Raw genomic sequence first — 21,817 nt, forward strand, 5'->3', positions numbered from 1 at the left:
TTCGAAAGCACATAAGAAATGCAAGTAGAAAAATAGGAACCACCTTTGGTGGGAAGGCGACAGTGCGCCTTTGGCATTTAGTCATGCTGGCCACATGACCACAGAGACATCTTCAGACAGCGCTGGCTCTTCGGCTTTGAAACGGAGATGAGCACTGTCTCCTAGAGTCGGGAACGACTAGAACCTATGTGCAAGGGGAAGCTTTACCTTATTTGATGTTACTATTACATCATTTACAGGAGAGATTGGAAATGGCTCCAATCCCCATGGCTCTGCCCATGGATGATGTGGAATTAAAGGGCTGGCATTCATGGCATTTGCTGGGATGAGTGTTGGATTTGGCCACCGTATTTTGTTTATGGGCAAAGGGCCAAAGAAGTTTGGGAGATGTTTCGTCCATCCAGAAAATATTGTATCTTTCTATATACCTCAACATGCCAAATGGCCTCATAATTCTGCTTTAGAATAGAATAGAATATCAGAGTTGGAAGGGACCTTGGAGGTCTTCTAGTCCAACCCCCTGCTTAGGCAGGAAACCCTACACCACTTCAGACAAATGGATATCCAACATTTTCTTTAAAACTTCCAGTGTTGGAGCATTCACAACTTCTGGAGGCAAGCTGTTCTACTCATTAATTGTTCTGTCAGGAAATTTCTCCCCAGTTCTTCTCTCCTGGATTAGTGTCCACACATTGTTTCTTGTTCTACCCTCAGGTGCCTTGGAAAATAGTTTGACTACCTCTTCTTTGTGGCAGCCCCTGAGATATTGGAACACTGCTATCATGTCTCCCATAGTCCTTCTTTCTATTAAACTAAACATACCCAGTTCCTGCAACCGTTCTTCATGTTTTAGTCTCCAGTCCCCTAATCCTCTGTTGCTCTTCTCTGCACTATTTCCAGAGTCTCCACATCTTTTTTACATCGTGGTGGCCTAAACTGGATGCATTATTCCAAGTGTGGCCTCACCAAGGCCTAATAAAGTGGTATTAACACGACACGTGATCTTGATTCATGTTTTGAATCATGATTCATATGCCCCTTTTGAAGACAAGGGGCAAAGGGGAATCTGCAGTCTGGGTGAAAATCACTGGAATCAACAAACCCCATGAGCAACACGTCTTAAGCCTCACAAGTGCACCTGCTGGAGGTACCTGGACAGAACAGGTTATCCACACCCTCAATGTTTAGGCCTATGCAAAACATGTTGACTTCAAAAGCAAAGGTGACTTTGATGATACTTCTTGGATAATCCCATTATTTACTGGTTGGAAAACCATCTTATGAACAGAAGGTTTGATATGTAACGTGCATCAAAAACAAGCTTTTTGCAAAGTATCTAAATATGTAGCAAATACTGCCATTATTTTAAAATAAATGTTAAAATATATTGTTTGCCATAGGAAACAGAAGTTACAATAATAATTAGAGGGAGAACTTAAGAGGTAAATAATACATAAAAGGTAACATGGATGCAGACAAAATCGTAGTAGTGAGGACTGAGGCAAAAGTTTGGAGCAAACCAAGATTACAGTTACAAAAAACCCCCCAACATAATTCTAACTTACTTGTTATCTCCAATACAACAGTTCAGGAAGAAAAATAAATGTATTATGATAGTATTGACTATCATGGGATCAAATAACCCTCTGCAAATCTTACACTAAGATATAAACATTAATCTTATTTATAGCATATTTGTGTATAAAATAGTTCAAAAAGCAGATTTGAAATTTGCTATTTTTTTGCTTTTGCCTTTAAAAAAAATCAGTGCAATTTGAAACTTCACCTTGCAGCTACATTCCTAACACTACATTCTTGGGATTAAAGAGCTTTCCCTTGTTTGTGGAGGAAATTCAGCCACAGAAAGAAAGAGAAGCAGAACTGCGACCTGCAAAAGATGCTATTTTGTGAAAGTTCTAGTCAGCAATTCAACTTGTTTCTATTTCTGAGGTCTCCTCTATGAAATTTGCAACTGGGCTGAGAAGCAGAAGAGGAAACAGTTTATATTCGCCGTTCATGTCTTCTGAGAGGAGGGGCTGATCCAGGGGCTCCAGCGGAGCGGCTCCGGTTGTTTGGCTTCCTGGGCTGGCGACTCGCTGCACAGCTTCGTTGCTCTCCATGGAACCCAGCAGATCCCCTCCGGCGGTCCCCAGGCGGCCGTCTTCCTCACTGGAAGGCAGTTCTTCAAACAGTGAAAGCAAAGGGTTCCCCCGATACTGAATCAGCTGCATGTCTGGGGGGGGGGGGAAGGAGGAATAGCTAGTTAATAAATAGTTAATAGCTAAGCTAAATGCTGGTGCTGGCATGTGGAGAGTCCTTGGAGGAACAAGGCCCCCCACCCCCCTTGCCCATCCAAGCTGTTTTGGTCTGTTGGTGGCCTGCGGAGCTGGCAGTAGAGTCAGACAGTGAGGAAGTTGGGGAGGAACATGGGCCAGTGCTGGAGTCTGGGGAAGGCTCTGATGAGGGCTCTGTGTTGGAGACAGAAAGGGGGCCATCTGGGAGTTATGTGCTGCCTCCAAAGTCTGACATCACGACACAGAGGAACATGGGGAGCCTGTTCCCATTGTGCGCATGCACAGAGCTTCCAGAAGGCAAGAACAATTAAGACAAAAAAGGACAACTCAGGAGTAAGGCTTGGAGATGATTGGCCTCTCCCTTAAGGAGGAGCAAACGAACGTGAGCCTTTGCAGGAAGCAACTTTGTTCGTTCGGTTTAAACTCTGACGTGCCATTTGACTCTCTGTTCTGTTTGGCCTTGCAAAACTAATTGGCAATTAGGTTACTGGCAGCCTTTCCAGAGAGATAAAGGTGGGTGTTTATTAGCCTTATCCTGAAAGACTTTGGCAGACTTCTGTCGGACTCTCCACAGACTGTTTGTGAATCATTACAGGTTGTGAATGAACATAATTCACAGCCATTTAAATTAAAAAAAGGGGGGGTTGCGACTAGGCATGTGATTTTTACCGTCTCGGGAAGCTTAGGTCAGAACACAATCAGAGTGCAGACTAGATCCCGGAGGAGGGAACGTTCAAGTAGAAGTTTTGCCGTCTGAGTCACACCACAGGCTGCAACCAGGATGAAACATGAGGCCATTCAGGCCTGCAGGATGGGTCCTGCCTGTCGCTCTTAGAGAAGAACCAACAGAAGCCGCCAGCTGGTTACAGGAACAGCAATAAATAGACTTCACTTTCCATATCTGACTTCTTGCCTGGAAAAACTAGTTACTTCCAAGTGTATCATTATCATTACTATTCCTTCAATGCACTGTTATTTTACAACAAAAGTCAATTTACCAGCAGTGCAATACACACACACAAAATTAACAGCCAACTCAGCACTGACTCTCTTCCAAACAAAAGGCCAAAGTCTGGAAATAGGAAGTTGGCGAAGGAGATGCTGTCACCACCACCAAGACTGGGGGAGGGGTGTCCACAGGGCATGGAAAGGAAATCAAAAGCTCTGTCCCCACAAAACGAACTGGCAATTTCAATCTCACTGCTGGGGCTACCATATTTGAAAAGTATTTCCTGTGAACTTCCCTCCTCCAGTGCCGATCCCCTCAATTTCCAGCCCCACAGAAGAGGCCTCGGACTCAGATCCGTAAAGGATTTTAAGGGCCGGGGAAGGGAAAGCCGGGTGGTGAGGTCAGAAACACCAACAGAGCTGATGGGGGATTCCAAAATCTGTCCACTCAGCCCCCCTCTGGCATCAGAGTTGCCTTTAAAAACAGGACTGCATTTTGGAAAGGAAAGCCACAATCTTTCATTGCACAAGTCCACTTCCTCTCTTCTTCCTCTCTCTCTGCTCTCCAAATGTTGTGTAAGAAGCACAAAAAGACTCAATCACACATAACCCAAATAAAATGTCAAACTAGAACAAGATGCTAAGAATAAAGTCTTGTATGGGGAAAACGTAGGTGCTCAGGCTGTCCCCTTTAGCAGTGCATGAAAGCCAGTGAGTCAGGAGCAGATTCGGGCACTTGTGGGGCAGCTCTTCCCAACTGGATAGTGTTGTGGTCCACTGGCGGCCTGTGGAGCTGGCAGCAGAGTTGGACAGTGAGGAGGTTGGGGAGGAACATGGGCAAATCCTGGAGTCTGGGGAAGGCTCGGACGAGGGCTCTGTGTTGGAGGCAGAGAGGGGGCCAGGGCCATCTGGGAGTTATGTGCTGCCTCTGGAGCCTCCAGAGTTGGACATGAGTGAGGCAGAGGAACAGGGGGAGCCTGATCCCAGTGTGCGCATACACAGAGCTGCCAGAAGGCAAGAACAGTTAAGACAAACGGGGTGACTTGGAAGTAAGGCTTGGAGGTCAATGGCCCCTTCCATAAGACATAAAGGAGGAGCAAAGGCACATGAGCCTTTGCAGGAAGCAACTTTGTTCTGATCAATTTAAAGTCTGAAACTCCGTTCTGACTCTGTGTTCCGTGTGGCCTTGCAAAGCTAACTGGCAATTAGCCTTTGGCAGAGTTTCAAGGGAGATAAAGGTGGGTGCTTATCAGCCTCATCCCGAAAGACTGTGGCAGACTTCTGTTGGACTCTTCACAAACTGTTTGGGACTCATTATGAGCTGTGAACGAACATAATTCACAGCTGTTGAAATTTTAAAAAGGGGTTTTGGGACTAAATGAGTGCTTTTTACTGACTCAGGAAGCCTAGGTCAGAACAGATGATCTCAAATGGACTGGAGTCTGACATTCCAAATTCCTAGCCCCTTTGAGCCATGTGGGCTCAAGATTATGGCAGGTGACATCCAGACCATCTGGAGGACACCAACTCCTATAAAACAGATGTTGTAAACCACGTAGGACAGGAAAGGGCTGTTCCGTCCAAATGGATCCACCCCTGCTTAGCTTCTCCAGACTGATTTGGTGAAACAATTCCCAATTTCTTGCCGTGCTCACCATTCCTCCCTGAGGTTTCCTCATCCGTTATTCCATCCGTGTCTAAATTTGCTGGCAAGTCTTCTGTCTAAAAAAAGAAAAAAAATGCACTGAAAAATATTTTTGGAATATTTGTTTTAAATGCTACGGTACCTTTTTTTAAAACACAAAGACAAGAGAGCCAACTGTATCCTCACCAGTTTAATTGAGTCTCCTGTCTTCCTTTTAATAAGCTCATCACTCTGGCTATAATAGCCCAGCCAGAGCTTTGCTTCCCCAGCTTCAATTGGTAACGCTCAACTTTAACAAATGAACAGAGTTGGAAGGGACCTTGCAGGTCATCTAATCCAACCCCCTGCCCAAGCAGGAGACCCTACATCTGCCTCTATCTAGGATGGAACTCACAACCTCCTGATTGTGAGGCAAGAGCTCCACCTCTAGGCCACAACAGTAGGTACAACTTAAAGCATTGTTGCTTCCTACAAGTTGCCCTGGCTGGCAGTACAGGTGAAACTTGAAAAATTAGAATATTGTGCAAAAGTTCATTTATTCCAGTAATGCAACTTAAAAGGGGAAACTAATATATGAGATAGACTCATTACATGCAATGTAAGATAGTTCAAGCCGTGATTTGTCATAATTGTGATGATTATGGCTTACAGCTCATGAAAACCCCAAATCAACCATCTCAGAAACTTAGAATATTACATGGAATCAATAAAACGAGGATTGTACATAGAACAATATTGGACCTCTGAAAAGTATAAGCATGCATATGCACTCAGTACTTGGTTTGGGCCCCTTTTGCAGCAATTACTGCCTCAATGCAGTGATGCATGGAAGCTATCAGCCTGTGGCACTGTTGAGGTGTTATGGAAGACCAGGATGCTTCAATAGCCGCCTTCAGCTCTTCTGCATTGTTCGGTCTCATGTCTCTCATCTTTCTCTTAGCAATGCCCCATAGATTCTCTATGGGGTTCAGGTCAGGTGAGTTTGCTGGCCAATCAAGCACAGTAATCCCACGGTCATTGAACCAGGTTTTGGTGCTTTTGGCAGTGTGGGCAGGTACCAAGTCCTGCTGGAAAATGAAGTCAGCATCCCCATAAAGTTCATCTGCGGAAGGAAGCATGAAGTGCTCCAAAATCTCCTGGTAGCCGGCTGTGTTGACCCTGGACTTAATGAAGCACAGTGGACCAACACCAGCAGATGACATGGCTCCCCAAACCAACACACACTGTGGAAACTTCACATTGGACTTCAAGCATCTTGCAATGTGTGCCTCTCCATTCTTCCTCCATACTCTGGGTCCTTGGTTTCCAAATGAGATGCAAAAGTTGCTCTCATCAGAAAAGAGGACTTTGGACCACTGAGCAACAGACCAGGTCTGTTTTTCTTTAGCCCAGGTAAGATGCTTCTGACATTGTTTGTTGTTCAGGAGCGGCTTGACAAGAGGAATATGACATTTGAAGCCCATGTCCAGGATCCGTCTGTGTGTGGTAGCTCTTGATGCACTGATTCCAGCCTCAGTCCACTCCTTGTGAAAGTCCCCAACACATTTGAATGGCCTTTTCCTGACAATCCTCTCCAGGCTGCCGTCATCCCTGCTGCTTGTGCACCTTTTTCTTCCACACTTTTCCCTTCCACATAATTTCTATTAATGTGCTTTGATACAGCACTTTGGGAACATCCAACTTCTTTTGCAATTACCTTTTGAGGCTTTCCTTCCTTATGGAGGGTGTCAACAATGGTCTTCTGCACAACTGTCAGGTCAACAGTCTTCCCATGATTGTGATTCCTACTGAACCAGACTGAGAGACCTTTTAAAGGCTCAGGAACCCTTTGCAGATATTATGGCTTAATTGGCTGACTAGAGTGGGGCACTTTGAACCTAGAATATTGCACCTTTTCACAATATTCTAGTTTTCTGAGATTGTGGATTTGGGGTTTTCATGAGCTGTAAGCCATATTCATCACAATTATGATAAATCAAGGCTTGAACTATCTTGCTTTGCATGTAATGAGTCTATCTCATATATTAGTATTACTTTTTAAGTTGCATTACTGAAATAAATGAACTTTTGCACGATATTCTAATTTTCCAAGTTTCACCTGTACATCTGGTGATGCTTTTTATCTATTCTACACCTGGTCAATAGAAATATTTTGTTTTGGTATTTCTGCTGCAACTGAGTGCTGTAATTTTTTTTTTCAAAAAAAGGATGTAAGCATAAAAATAATTCTAGTAAACTACCTCATTTTTCGGAGTATAAGATGCACCTTTTTCCCTCAAAAAAGAGGGTGAAAATCTGGGTGCATCTTATACACTGAATACAGCATATTTGGCTTCCCGAAACCCTGACCCCTTCACCAAAATGGCTGTACATAGCCTTTAGGAGGCTTCCAGAGTGCTCCTGGGGGCTGCGGAGGGCAAAAATGAGCAGAAAACAGGCTGGTTTTTGTTCATTTCTGTCTCTCCAGCCCCCAGGAACACATTACAAACCTCCTAAAGGCTATGCATGCCTGTTATTTGTCAAAAAACCAGGACATTTTTGGGAGGTCTGCAGAGTGCAAAAACTTATTTTTATTTGCCTCTTCAAAATCTTGGTGCGTTTTATACTCCAAAAAATATGGCATACTTTTATGTGCATCACATGAAAGATGAACACTGCAAGCACCTGACAGCTTAAATTTCATTTTGGGACTCTCTATTGAAACAAACCATCTTTGCTAGCCACATTGTCTCTGCAGGAAGCCAGGATGGTCTGCCTGCGGAGCACAAGCTCTGAAAACAGAGGGAGTCCGTGTCTCAGCCGCCTACACTCATTCAAAAGCAAAAGGTCCCGCATCCCACTCCCATTTCCTCCTAGGAGACCTGTGTGCTGCATAGATCCAACACAGTTCTTCTGAGCGCCACTTACAAAGTCCAGGTCGTTGGTGGAAGCTACCAGAGTTTCACTCCAATTAGCAGAATCCAAACCATCCTGAAAAAGGAGCTCATTTGAAAAGATAAATGTGTTGATTTTCTTCTAAGTACTCGGTTGGCAAAAGAGTTTAGATTTGGCAGAGGTCTCTTTATCACAACATAATTTAAAACTGTTTAACCTGAAACTTTTTATTAGGGGGGCTGCTGTGACCATAGAGTACAGCAAGTCTTGCAGAAGGCAGAATTAGAGCTGGATGGCCTAAAAAAAAAGGTTTAGCCCGAGTCGAAGCCTTTAACTACCCAAATGTTATCAGAAAAAAACCAGCAAGCCAGGCCTTGGAAAATGCCCCTAATAAACAGAGAAGAGAAACATTAAGGAGCTTAAAGCCCAAGCAAGAAGGCCAGGCAGAGTCCCAACAAAACTCAAGCTGCTTTCAAAAGGGCTTCTTTGGTGCAAAACTCCCTTGAACGGGAAAATCACTCCTGAACCCTCAATGGCTTAACACAGTGATAGCAAACCTTGTTTTCCTCGGGTGCTGAAAGCACATGTGCACATGCCGATGCCCATAATGTAATGCCCCCCATGCTCCCCTGCCCCCCACGCATCCCTAAAGCCTGCTGGGACCAAAAATAGGGTGCGGGGGAGCACCACATCCCTCCCACCCCTGCGCATGTATTGATAGCACAAATGCCATTTGGGAAATGGATTTACTTATTAAATGTATTTCCCGCCCATCTCTCTGCAACTCTGGGTGACTTTTCATTGAACCCAGTGGCCTGAAAGGAAGCAAAGGTTGCTTACCTACAGCTCATTCCGCAGCTTTCCTACAGGTTTGTGGTATGAAGAAAAGGCAGCTGGTTCTTTTACACCCTCCAGGACAGGGATGGCAGCCGAGTCAAGAGGAAGTTCTGATGGGCATCCCTCTACCCCCCTCACCCTTCCAACAGAGAAGTAAAATCTGGGAGCCCCATTTAACAGTAGACAATCAAGCCCTGTAACTTTATTTTATGACTGACTGGGGGTTTTTTTCTCCTTAAAAAAAAAAAAAGAAAAGTAAGGAGAGGAAAGAGGAAAATGTCTCTCAAGATCTTCAGAAACCCTTCAGCACCCACCTTTATTCTTTCTCCGTTGGGCAGGTTCCTAAGCTGACTAAAATTGTCCACAAATCAAGTTTATACCAAATATGTAAACCAGTTTGAAATGGTTCAATTATTGTGATCTGCTGAAAGTTTCTATGAAAGAGGTATAACTACCTGTTTCCCTGAAAATAAGACAGGGTCTTATTTTCTTTTGACCCCTGAAATAAGTGCTTGGCCTTATTTTCGGGGAGGTTTTATTATTTTTGAGGTGCAGGAAGCGGCGAGTGTGGTCATCTCATGGCTGCAGCTATATTGCAACATTTTTAGGGGAGGGTTTATTTTAGTGCATGTCCTAAAGAGCCCAATTGGACTTATTATCCGGGGCGGTCTTATTTTGGGGGAAACAGGATACACTAAAAAAGCTAACATGTGTGCATGTGCATGTGTAAGTGAGTGAGTGAGAGAGAGATCAGTATCTGTTAACCTTCTTCATTTATTGCTCTTGCTCTCTTTTTCTACTACTCCATTTACCTGGTAAAGGTATTCCTGAAATTCAACTGTTCAGAGTCCAGCGTTTTCTAAGCAACTTTGCTGATCAGAAATAAACCCACTTGGGTACCTTCAATTCCAAGAGTGCCCCCCCCAATTTTCCCAATTTGCTGCTCCCCTCCCTCCCAGGAGCTAAGGAAGATCCACTGCCTACCTTTTCCAATCTGAGAGGATCTTCTGGTATGATTGAATCCAACACAGGAAGCTCTGGACTGAACGTCTGGAGGTAGAAATGAAGGCAATGTTTTATGGATTAGAAACAATTTAAACAGCAAAAATACTACAAGGGCCTCTCTTGGCACAAATCAAATACTTAAACATAGGGGTGGGGGGATAAAAATAAGCTTCCTTCATGTTAGGCAAAGTGCTGTCAGTGCACTGAGACTAAAACATGATGCCCCTCAATCCTAGAAGCAGAGGCACCTTGTAAGTGAAATGGGTGGCATATGAATATAATCAATAAATAAAAAGAATCATTCTGACAGATGTCTGCTCGAGTTGCCACAGTCTTTCAGGGGAATGTTGATAAGGACCCACCTTTTATCTCCCTGGAAACGCTGCCAGAGACCTAATTGCCAATTAGTTTTTCAAGGCCAAACTTAGCACAAAGTCAAAAAGAACTTCTCAGAGCTTGAACCAACCAAATGAACTAATTGCTTCCTGCAAACGCTCGTGTCCCGTTCACTCCTCTTTTATGTCTTATGGGAGGGGCCAATCATCTCCAAGTCTTACTCCCGAGTCGACCCTGCTTTCTTAATTGTTCTTGCCTTCTGGCAGCTCTGTGCATGAACACACTGGGAACAGGCTCCCACTGTTCTTGTCAGACTCCGGAGGCAGCACATAACTACCAGATGGCCTTGGCCCCCGCTGTGCCTGCGATGAAGAGCCCTCATCTCAGCCTTCCCCAGGCTCCAGGACTGGCCCAAGTTCCTCCTCAACCTCCTCACTGTCCAACTCTGCTGCCAGCTGCGCAGGCTGCTGGCGAACCATAACAGGTGGTGCTGAAGGCTGGCTCCCTAGGTCAGTCCCATCTGCCACAGAAATTCTCCAAGCACCCTTGACAGTAAATTGGTGTCTTGCCAGGACACCAATTTGCTGTCAGGGGTGGTTGGAGAAATTCCCCTGATCCTGAAGGAGAGGGAAAGACAGAAAGTGCAGAGAATAGAAGAACAGCAACAACTGGGTTTTTCTTCTTTAGGTAATGTGAGAGGAAGGCGGCAGCCCAGCTACGAAATCCACACAGAATAGTGGACTCACATCAGTGTGTGTTTCCAAAGCATGGTTGGTTTTTTTCCCAGACAGCATTGCCTGAAGCTCCTCAAGACTCGCATCAATACAATTCAAGAAGTCTTGGATCTCTTCTCTGCGAAGGGAAGTAGGAAAATAATAAGTATAACAGGCTTTCAAGAGTTTGTTGCCTAAATTCAAATCCAGAAGCACACACAGATAACTGATGCAGCAGGATTAATTAACTTCTTTATATACATAAGAATAGATGAATGAATGTACAATACCAACAGGTGGTTCTTCCAAGTAAACACAAGGCAGGAAAGTTACAGGCAAACATAAGCAGTTAGTTTCATTTCAGCAGACAAGCCCAGACAGACTGCTTGTTTACTTCTCAGAGCAGCAGACTGTTTCAGTTTCTCAGTACAGAGCTTAATACAGTTAAGCCATGTCCAGACTTCTTAAGTTTCTGTTTCAATTTTTTACACAGGCTCAGATCTGTTTAAGGTCTCATTGGCTGACTTAGTTGCTATGCCTATTCATTGGCTGACCTTGTTCCCAAGTCTCTCCCTGTTGTGAATATTTAACACAGTCAGACTGGGAGTTATACTATTAGGCTTCGGTATTTACATGGGTGAAAGAATGGATTAGTTTGAAGCATAAAAAGTTATTAACTTTGGATACACACGCACACACACACATATATGTATATGGGTTAGATAAATGGCAGAAACTGTAGGACAGGAATTATAAATTAACAATGTCAACTGCATATAAAGAAAACCTTTATAAAATGTTTTATCAATGGCATTTTTCATCTTTAAGATTGGCAAATATGCTTAAGGACATGTCCACTAAATGTTGGAAATGTAATCAGACACTAGGTTCATATTATCATATGTGGTGAAAATGCCCAAAGGCAAAATAATACTAGACAAAAATACATACATGATTGGAAAAAATGACAAAGCAACACATAGATCTAAAATCAGAAATATTTTTGTTGGGTACCTTACCGGAAAAATATAATAAAGGGAATATGTACATACTTAATTTTATTAAGTTGTTTTATTACATTGTTATATTTGCACAACAATGGAAAAGTGAAGTGATCCGTAGAGGAAAATGTAATTTAAAAAATACTAAAATGTGCAGGAATGGATAGTTCAACACTTAAAATTAAGGAAAAGAAACTGAAAACTTTTTAACATGGGACTCATTTTATCAATGGCTAACCAACAGAAACAGAAGTTATAAATATGGAAATATAAGAGAAGGATCAGTTTTATAAGGTTTATTAAAACGGATAAGCAAATACTATTATTATGAGATCAATACTAATGTGATGAATATTATTGTAAATATGATTATTATTTCTCAAAATTATTTGTATGCAGACAATACTGTTTATTTAGAAATTGAATTTTTTATATTTAATAAAAATGTTTTAAAAAAACAGGCAGAAGGAAGCAGATTTCACTACATTCCAAGAAGAAACTCAGAAAGGCCAGCTTGATCTGTAGTAATAGTAGCCTTTAGTTTACTAGATCATTGTTTGCCTATCGGAAGAATGATGCACTTTCCTGTGTGCTGCAACTTAGCTTGGTGCACCTGGAGGAGGAGAATACTCATGTATGGAGGCTGTATGCTGATTTTAGCTTGGTGTTCAACACAACCATTCCTCAGTATTTGGTGAACAAATTGGGCCTATAAGGTTTTAATACTCCTTTAAGTAACTGGATACCTGATTTCCTTACTGATAGGCCCCAGTTTCCGCAAGTGGGGAGAAAAGTTTCTAACTCCCATCTCCTTGAGTATGAGTTCCCTAAAAAGTTGTGTCTTGAGTCCGCTACTGTCCACCTTGATGACCCTCAACTGCAGTGCCAAATCTGCTACGAATCATATTGTGAAGTGTGCGGATGACACGGCAATGGATTGGACCTATCTGGGACAACAATGATTATAGGAAAGAGGTGAAGGCTCTGGTGGATTGGTGCAATAAAAGTTACCTGGTTCTAAATGTTAATAAAACAAAGTAGATCATTGTACATTTTAGAAAGAGCTGCAGTGTCATATTCCACTCAGTGTCAAGGATGCAGCTGTAGAAGAATAGAATAGAATAACAGAGTTGAAAGGGACCTTTGAGGTCTTCTAGTCCAACCCCTTGCTTAGGCAGGAAACCCTACACTACTTCAGACAAATGGTTATCCAACATCTTCTTGAAAACTTCCGGTGTTGGAGCATTCACAACTTCTGGAGGTAAGCCGTTCCACTGATTAATTGTTCTCACTGTCAGGAAATTTCTTAGTTCTAGGTTGCTTCTCTTTGATCAGTTTCCACTCATTGCTTCTTGTTCTAAATGATCAACAGTATTAAGTATCTGGGGCTGCAGATAATTAACAATCTCAATTGGTCTCTCCACACGTCATCCTTAGTGAAGCACCCAAACCAGCATCTGAATTTACTACATCAGATGAGGAGATCATATCTTTCTCCTTCTGTCCTGGCCACTTTTTACAGAAGCACAATTGAGAGCATTTTAACAAGCTGCATCGCTGCTTCAGATAGAAGGTCCATACAGAGAGTGGTAAGGACAGTGGAGATTATAGGAAGTTTGCTTCCTGTTATTCAGAATACTGCTTATAAGTGTTCTGTGCTTAGAGCTCGAAGCATTGTTAGAGACCCCACATGCCCACCCCACTCTGTTTCTGTTGCTCTCCTCTAGGAGGAGGTTTCGAAGAATTTCTAGCAGATTTTGTAACAGCTTTGTTCCCTTGGCCATCCATCTGGTAAAACCTGCAAGATTAGTTTTTCTCACCATGTACATGTATACATCCAAACTAGACTGTGTTGTTTCTCTGTGTCATATAATATATGTGGATATATGCATACTTTATTTATTTATTTACTGTACTGTATATTGGAGGTGGTGACCCTTTGAGACCTGTATGCAATGAAATTTCATTTTAATGTATGCTGGTTAGTGTATCTTTAAAGGGACAAAGTCATTCTATTCTCTATTCCTATTCCTATTCCATTCCATTCGACAGAGGATGAGAAGTGAGGGTTTCTTTCACAGCAGTTTACACTGAGAAATAAGGAGGAAGAATCTAGCAAGGAATTTACAGCTTCTGCTCAAGAGAAATACTCAGAAGTCTTTCCCCTTCCAAAAGGATGCTGAAGAACAAGGGAGACAGCAGCTCCAGAAAACCAAGGGGAAAAAAACAAGGGTTACATTAATAAACAGTAGAACAAATTTTCTTGGGGGGCACGGACTGTCTGATGCTAGACAGGTACTTATCATGGATGGCAAGGAAGAGACTAACCTCCTCCAATGCCATGGTTCTGTGGCAGGGGATAATCCTGCCAGGTGTCGCCTCTCTGAAAGTAGACACACACCTGTCAAGGAAAGAGTCACTCGAGGCCGTTGTTTGGTTTTCGTTGATGATGGAATCGATGACTTCTGCCGCTTCTTCGTTCGCGCTGACTTGTGGAGTGTGCAACTCCACAGCACTGGACTGGAGGGAGCCATCCGAGGGCTGAACTGAATGGTCACCTTGGGGCTCTTCTGGCTCGGAGGTCTCTAGTGTTTCACAAGTGGGAATCCCTTCTCTGGTGGGCACAGGAGCCTTCCTGAAAACACACAACAGGCACAGACTTAACTAATGCTTTCTCCCAATAGTGCAGTAAAGCAACTCCCACAGCACCCCAAAGTGGAGAGAACCCACTTTTTCCAATGGGAATCCGGCACTGCTGGCGTCTATCCTGTTTGAAAGGGCAAAGAGACTCTTGAATCAAATCACAGCATCCATGCAGTTCTGCAGGGCTACAGAAGTGGTTTTGCATCTTGAAAGGGAATCTAATGTTGATTTCCTTTCCCAGGGTCCCTAATGTTCTGGACTGATCTTAGAATCTAAACAACCAATCAGTCCTGGTTCACACTTGTCTGGGGACTCAAGTATGAATTTGAATATCGTTGACTGGGAACTTGGAAGAACAATCCGTAAGGAGATAAAGGCAAGCCTCTTCTGTAATACTACGTGAATGCAGTCACCACAAGCCGAACTCGCCTTGAGGGCATCTTTGCCTTTAATTTTGTTTTAGAATAGAATAGAACAGAACAGAACACAGAACAGAATAGAGAATAGAATAGAGAAGAATACAGAATAGAATGGAATCGAATAGAATTCTTTATTGGCCAAGTGTGATTGGCCACACAAGGAATTTGTCTTTGGTGCTGATGCTTGCAGTAAATATAAAAAGACACAATACATTCATCAAGAATCATAAGGCACAATACTTAGTGATAGTCATAAGCAATCAGGAAACAATCAATATCAATATAAATCGTAAGGATAAAAGCAACAAAGTTACAGTCCTGCAGTCATAAGTGAGAGGAGATGGCTGATAGGAACAATGAGAAGAGTACCCTGTTTCCCTAAAAATAAGACCTCCCCGGATAATAAGCCCAATCGGGCTTTTGAGAGCCTACGTTAAAATAAGCCCTTGCCCGAAAATAAGCTCTACCTGAAAATATTGCAACACAGCAGCAGCCATGAGGTGACCACGCTCGCTGCCTCCTGCACCTCAAAAATAGTAAGACCTTCCCGAAAAAAAGGCCAAGTGCGCATTTCGGAGATCAAAAGCAAGTAAGACCCTGTCTTATTTTCGGGGAAACATGATAATAGTAATAGTAATTACTTAGTAAATAGTTTGACAGTGGTGAGGGAATTATTTGTTTAGCAGAATTTACTTAGTAAATAGTTTGACAGTGGTGAGGGAATTATTTGTTTAGCAGAATGATGGCGTTTGGAAAAAAACTGTCCTTTTGTCTACTTGTCTTGGTGTGAAATGCTCTATAGTGTCGCTTTGAGGGTAGTAGTTGAAACAATTTATGTCCAGGATGCGAGGGGTCTGTAAATATTTTTGATTTATGCAATGGAAGGCAGGTGGGCAGTAATTGTTTTTTCTGCAGTTCTAATTATCCTCTGAAGGATAATGTCCGTCTTGTTGGGTTGCAGAACAAAATCAAAACAAAAATCAGAATAAAAAACAACACAAGCTCCAATGGACTTTTGGTGAAGACTTGGCCAGCACTGACATGCCCAGAGAATCTCCTCTCTCTGGACGTTTTTCCACCTCAACAACAGAAGGAACAGGATTCCTTTTGTTTATTTCGTGGCACGACAAAACCGCGGTCCACTAAAGTGCGCCCGATTAAAGCGCATCGCTGACATCATCATCAGCGCAACAACAGGGACCGCGGAGAAAAAAGGGCGCTTTAAAAAGCGCTTTGAAAGCAAGCCGATTCACGTTAAGGTAAGGGTTAGGTTTAGGGCTAGGGTTAGGTTAAGGGTTAGGGTTAGATTTAGGGTTAGGTTAAGGGTTAGGGTTAGGTTAAGGGTTAGCGTTAGGTTTAGGGTTAGGTTAAGGATTAGGTTTAGGGTTAGGTTTCGGGGGGTTAGGTTTCGGGGTTAATTTTAGGTTTAGCACTCACAGCGTGCTTTTTTCGTCGTGCTGTGATGACGTCAGGTACGCGGTTTCGTCGAGCGCGCTTTAGTCGAACGCGGTTTTGTGGTGGAACCGTTTATTTGACTTGGCCTTATTTTTGGGGAGGTCTTATTATTTTTGAGGTGCAGGAGGTGGTGAGCGTGGTCACCTCATGGCTGCTGCTGTGTTGCAATATTTTCAGGGAGGGCTTATTTTCAGGGGAGGACTTATTTTAGCACATGCGCTCAAAAGCCTGATTGGGCTTATTATTCGGTGAGGTTTATTTTCAGAGAAACAGTGTACTTTTTAAGACAAACTCCCAATTCTACTTTTCCTTCCCAGGAACATGGCGGTAACCATATCTCAAACCAAGATTCTACAGAACAAAGAAAGATATACAGACATCTCTTGGCAACACCTCTAGGGTAAAAATATTCAGCACTCTGATCACTTATTGTGAAGCAGCCTGCCTCTGCTTCAGTGCTATCTCTCAGTAAAAACATCTGAATATCTGTAACCTCACCTTTCATGATTGGAGTGCGCCAGCGCCAAAAACCTCTCTGGGGCAGCAGCATCTTCTTCCTCCTCTTCCTCATGAGCATCTGTGATGTCACGGATGATAATGGAGTCTTGGCAGTCTGGGCCATGATCCAAAAGGGCTGTCTAAGGACACAAGAGCAACAAGCAGTTTATCCAACACCCTTAGCATCATTTTTCTTAGTCAGACAATTGTTATTATAGAAAAACTGTTAACGCTCTGGCAATTATTAGAATTCCTAGTGAAACCGAAACGCATTATAAAAAAAATATTAACAGGCATTATTAAGAAGGAATTTTATAACTAAGCTACCGTAAGACAGGGTCTTATTTTTGGGGAAACATGATAGCTTAGTTAGTTATAAAACAGGGTCTTATTTTCTTTTGACTCCCAAAATAAGCACTTGATCTTATTTTTGGGGAGGTCTTTTTTTTGAGTGCAGAAGGCAGCAAGCGTGGTCACCTCATGGCTGCTGCTGTGTTGCAATATTTTTTGGGGAAAGCTTATTTTCCGGGGGGGTGGTGGTGGTTATTTTAGTGCATGCACTCAAAAGCGGAGAGGGTTTATTTTCAGGGAAACAGGGTAGAATGAATTTAGCATGAACTGCTTTAGGAGGATCGGGAGGGAAACAAAACAAGTCTTACGGTTTCACAGTCTTCCACGGGAATGCGCATGTACTGGCGGCTGAATTTTGGAGGCGAAGGGTCTGAAGCATCGGCCAAAGACCTGGGAGAAGTAGAGCACAGAGAGCTGTGGAGGTGGATGGACAGATGAGCCACAAAGCTTTGTATGCAGAAACCGCTGCATGTATGCAATGGAAGCATTCCCCAGCAAGAAAATCGTCACCAGAGAAATGGCTTGGTAAAAACAGAAATAGGTTTTGATCAACTTGAGTTTTTCACCTCTCAGAGGTCTGAACAGTCCATGAAAACAAATTCGCAGAGGGAAGCTTTACTCCTCTCTTAAAAGATACAAATAAATTAACATTTGCATGCTTTGGAAGAATGCTTTTTAAGACACTAGACCAGTGATGGCGTGCCCAAGGTGGCATTCAGCACTCTCTCTGTGGGCATGCGAGCCATTGCCCCAGCTCAGCTCCACCTCGCATGTGCTCCTGCCTCCCTCTGGCCAGCTGGTCTTTGGGTCTCTGCCGTGCATGCACGGGGTGCACACATGCATGGAGGCCCACACGCATTCTGCATTTTAGGGATTCACATGCGTGCACGTGCTTTGGGCACTCGGACCGGAAAATGTTCACCATCACTGCACTAGACAAATGGATGAAATGTTCATTTGAATGGTCTAAATGAGACTTCCTAATTTTGCTGTACGCCTACCCTGATGAACCAAATATTGTTTACCCCTTTATAGCTACCAAATTGATTGGAGGATTACGGTATTTGAGAGAATGAGTTTTAAAATCACAGCTGGCAAGTCACAGCGTTTAGGATCCAAAATTGAGGCAGGCTTTCAACACAATCAAGGCATAATCGTTATTGAACTAAAGTGGGCTGGCTTTTCCTAGGGATAGCTTGCAGCTGGAATATAGTATGGTCTCCAGCCACTAAATATGAGTGACAAAATCCAAGGCAACTCTTTCTTGTGCTCAAATGAAAAGGAAAACATAATTTTCTCACATGGCAAGTTCCTGCCCAGGAAAATGTACAGCAGCCATTTATTTTATGTAGAATAATGGGCCATGTGCTTTCCAAATGCACTTACCCCTTGGATAGTTATAACCATCCCAAAAATTTTGTTTTCTGTGTGCATGGAAAAAAGTACTTGAGTTCAACATCTGGACACAATCGTCTGAACATTCCCAGTTGGAAGAAGCTACTGGCCAGGCCCATGCCAACACTTCATGAGCCCTGGGTCTACGACCTGAAGAAGCAGCCCACTGAAATTAGCTTTAAACATTTGATTAGCTTTAGTTAGCTTTAAAGCTTCACATCCTTCTGCATAGTTTCCTCGGTAAGGGAGGTATGGGTCGTCCTTGACTTTCAACAGTTCATTTAGTGACTGTTCAAAGTTACAACAGGATTGAAAAAAGTGATTTATGACCGTTCTTCACACTTATGACCACTGCAGTATCCCCTTATGGCCTCATGATTAAATTCAGATGCTTGGAAACTGACTCATGTTTACGACAGTTGCAGTGCCCTGGGGTCACAGATCACTTTCTGTCACCTTCAGACAGGCAAAGTCTGTGGGGAAGCCAGATTCACTTAACAAATGTGTTACTAGGTTAACAACTTCAGTGTTTCACTTAACAACTGTGGCAATAAAAGTAGTGAAATGGGGCAAAACTCACTTAACAAATATTTCATTTAACAGAAATGTTGTGTTCAATTGTGGCCGCAAATCGTGGACTACCTGTACAGTACAGGTTCATACAATATGCTCCTCTGAAGTCTAAGACCTGGAAGAAATACAGTCACAGTTTCTCTCTAGGTAAAGGTTCCCCTCGGACATATGTGCTAGTTGTTCCTGACTCTAAGGGGCAGTGCTCATCTCCGTTTCAAAGCCGAAGAGCCAGCACTGCCCGAAGACATCTCCATGATCATGTGGCCGGCATGACTAAATGCCAAAGGTGCATGCTGCTACCATCTCACCAAAGGTGGTTCTTATTTTTTTACATGCATTTTAACATGCTTTGGAACTGCTAGGTTGGAAGAAGCTGGGACAAGTAACGGGAGCTCACTGTTACATGGCGTTAGGGATTCAAACCGTCGACCTTTCTGATGGACAAGCTCAGTGTTTTAGCCATTGAGCCATCACTGAGCTTCCCCATTTCCCCTGTGGCTTGCGAAGAGTGTCCTTGGCCTGTTCAGGTTTCATGCTTCAGCTGCCAGCCATTTTCACCTGATCCCCAAGAAGAAAAACCAACCAAAGCTGCCGGCTCTTTTGAGTTTTTTTCCTGGTAAGAGAAACATCTGGCAGATGAAGGTATCAGAAAGGATGGCATGTTCACAACAAACCATAAGCGGGACCTGTGCCCTGAGAAGCCACAAATATAGTAGCTGAAATACCTTCACACTTGCAAGAATACTGCTCACCCAGAGGCCATGGAAAGAGAGGAAATCAGATACAGGAGCACAATGAAAGAAACAGGAGAGGCAACATTTTGGAATCATTTCAACTGTTCTGCTTGTATCCTCTTAACAGGGAGGCAGGAGCGCTATGAAGTTTAAGGATGCTTTTCTCTCTTCAGTATGGGGGGAAAACCTGGACTCAGAATCTCATTTTAAATGCCAACAGAAGCAAGAGTGAGCAATTACCTTTTTCTCTTGACCCCCAAAATGCAGTTTCCTCTCATTAAACCCAGTATAAATTCAACGATCTGAAAGAAGAAGGGAAAAATAAACAACCCTTTCTCATCTCAACCATCACAGCCTCAAAATTAAGCACAATATTCAATGGTGCAAACTAGAACTGGCAAAAGTCTTAAAAACTTTCTGTTAACTTTTGCCTTTAAAACATACCTCCTCCAGATAAATCACACAAACACATTCTGTGTGTACTCACACATACTTCCATGCTGTTATCACAAACCACCTTAGGTAAGATTTAACATCTACACAACAGATTTTAAAATCTCCAATACATTAAGCAGTGGTCCACATTATTTACCTTTATTGTAATAATTAAAAATTGAGCTAATAAAACATGGACTGAATTCATCACCTTACATGCCATCAGGGCAGAAGCTGTGTTAACAGAGCAATGGATCACATTGGCAACATCCTTGCTACCTATTTCCTCAATGTCAACAGGCAAACCTGTTCCAGATTTTGGAACCCTCTGCAATTCTCTTCCATTTTCTCAGGTGCATCTTTAAAGATGGCTACTATAAAGACATTCAAAGCTGCTTCGTTTCATCTTTTCTCTCCATCTATCTTTGACAGTGGTGTATCTCTGAATGTTGCATAAACCTGGACACAGGGAGTCATTTGATGCAACTGTTGTACAAAATATTCTAAAAGTCCTTTCAACTAAAAGTACAGTAAAGGCAGTTTAAATAATTAATCAATCTCTGGGAGAGTCACTCCACCGGGATTTAACTACAGTACTTCTGATCTTCCCACTCAGAATGCAAAAAAACCCCAAAACCCACCACATAATTATGTTCACTGACACTCTTAGTTTCTACATTTCTTGTGATTCTCTGTTCAGGCCTCTATATTTACCCGATTCAGAATAAAAAAACGTAAAAAGCCTATTTTTGACCTGTGCATGAATAGTACTGTGAGAGTTTTCTTACACAGAGATTGACTTGATGCATTCAGCCTTAACCAAGATGTAGAGAATAATATAAAGTTATAGGGCGATTAACTGTGTTATCAACCACAGCTTTTTGCAACCAACAAAATTTGCCTGCAGTTTACTTTAATGGTTGCTCCTTTCTTTGGTTCAGTTAAACTTCTGAACCAATGGCCTATCCATCTACTGCAAAATGATTTATCTAGACCACACAGATTTTAATATTTTAAAAGTTCTCCAGGACTTTTTTGTTGTTCTTTTTTCTTCCATTCGAGTTCTTCCAAGTAATCAGCAGGGCTTCCCCAACTTTCTAGCCCTCCTGGAACTGTCAGTTGAGTCTCTTCCTTTTAGTTATCTCTGTGAATCTGAGAAATATTTCTATTTTGCATTTGGACTACCATATTTTTCGGAGTATAAGCTGCACCTTTTCCCCTCCTAAAAGAGGGTGAAAATTTGAGTGTGTCATATACACTGAATGTAGCCACACCTACCCACCGGCCCCACCCTTTGGCCGCTGCCTTCCAGCAATTTACCTCCTTGCAGCAAATGGAGAAAATGGATTTTGCAGAAGCGACAATAGGCTATGGCAATCCCTGCAGCCTGAAACAACTGATCATCGGGAGCCCTGTGCCTAAACTGAAATTGAAAGTGAAACTTGCTGTTTACTGCAAGGAGGCAAATTGCTGGGCGGCAGAAACAGATTTTTTTTCTCTTCTAATCAGGCTAAAATGAAACAGTCTGTTTGCTGCAAGGAGGCAAGTCAGTAACTATAAATGCCTATAGAATATACAAATTATTACTTATTTTTTAAAGACTGCTTTATTGTTGTTCTACACAACTTAACAAAATGAAGAAACTTTTTAAAATAAATGCT

At 42.6% G+C, this 21,817-nt stretch overlaps 1 protein-coding gene across 2 annotated transcripts in view; it reads right to left on the reverse strand.

Moving 5' to 3' along the window:
* Window positions 1–1,360: 1,360 nt before the first annotated feature.
* The window catches only part of LOC106549372 (heat shock factor protein 3), a 33,735-nt gene continuing 13,278 nt past the window's right edge, over window positions 1,361–21,817 (reverse strand). For both annotated transcript variants that reach the window (XM_087728221.1, XM_087728222.1), the window contains exons 6-13: window positions 19,962–20,023; window positions 17,328–17,409; window positions 16,669–16,808; window positions 14,055–14,288; window positions 10,686–10,791; window positions 9,583–9,648; window positions 4,898–4,964; window positions 1,361–2,233 (exon numbers count right to left, since the gene is read on the reverse strand). In XM_087728221.1, coding sequence (XP_087584347.1) covers window positions 1,929–2,233; window positions 4,898–4,964; window positions 9,583–9,648; window positions 10,686–10,791; window positions 14,055–14,288; window positions 16,669–16,808; window positions 17,328–17,409; window positions 19,962–20,023 — 1,062 coding nt within the window. In that variant the 3' untranslated portion in view covers window positions 1,361–1,928. The remainder of the gene's footprint in view (window positions 2,234–4,897; window positions 4,965–9,582; window positions 9,649–10,685; window positions 10,792–14,054; window positions 14,289–16,668; window positions 16,809–17,327; window positions 17,410–19,961; window positions 20,024–21,817) is intronic.

Source organism: Thamnophis sirtalis, unplaced genomic scaffold, assembly GCF_051295495.1.
Source record: "Thamnophis sirtalis isolate CommonGarterSnake01/CBP01778 unplaced genomic scaffold, rThaSir2_p1.2 scaffold_13, whole genome shotgun sequence".
NCBI classification, from domain to species: Eukaryota; Metazoa; Chordata; class Lepidosauria; order Squamata; family Natricidae; genus Thamnophis; species Thamnophis sirtalis.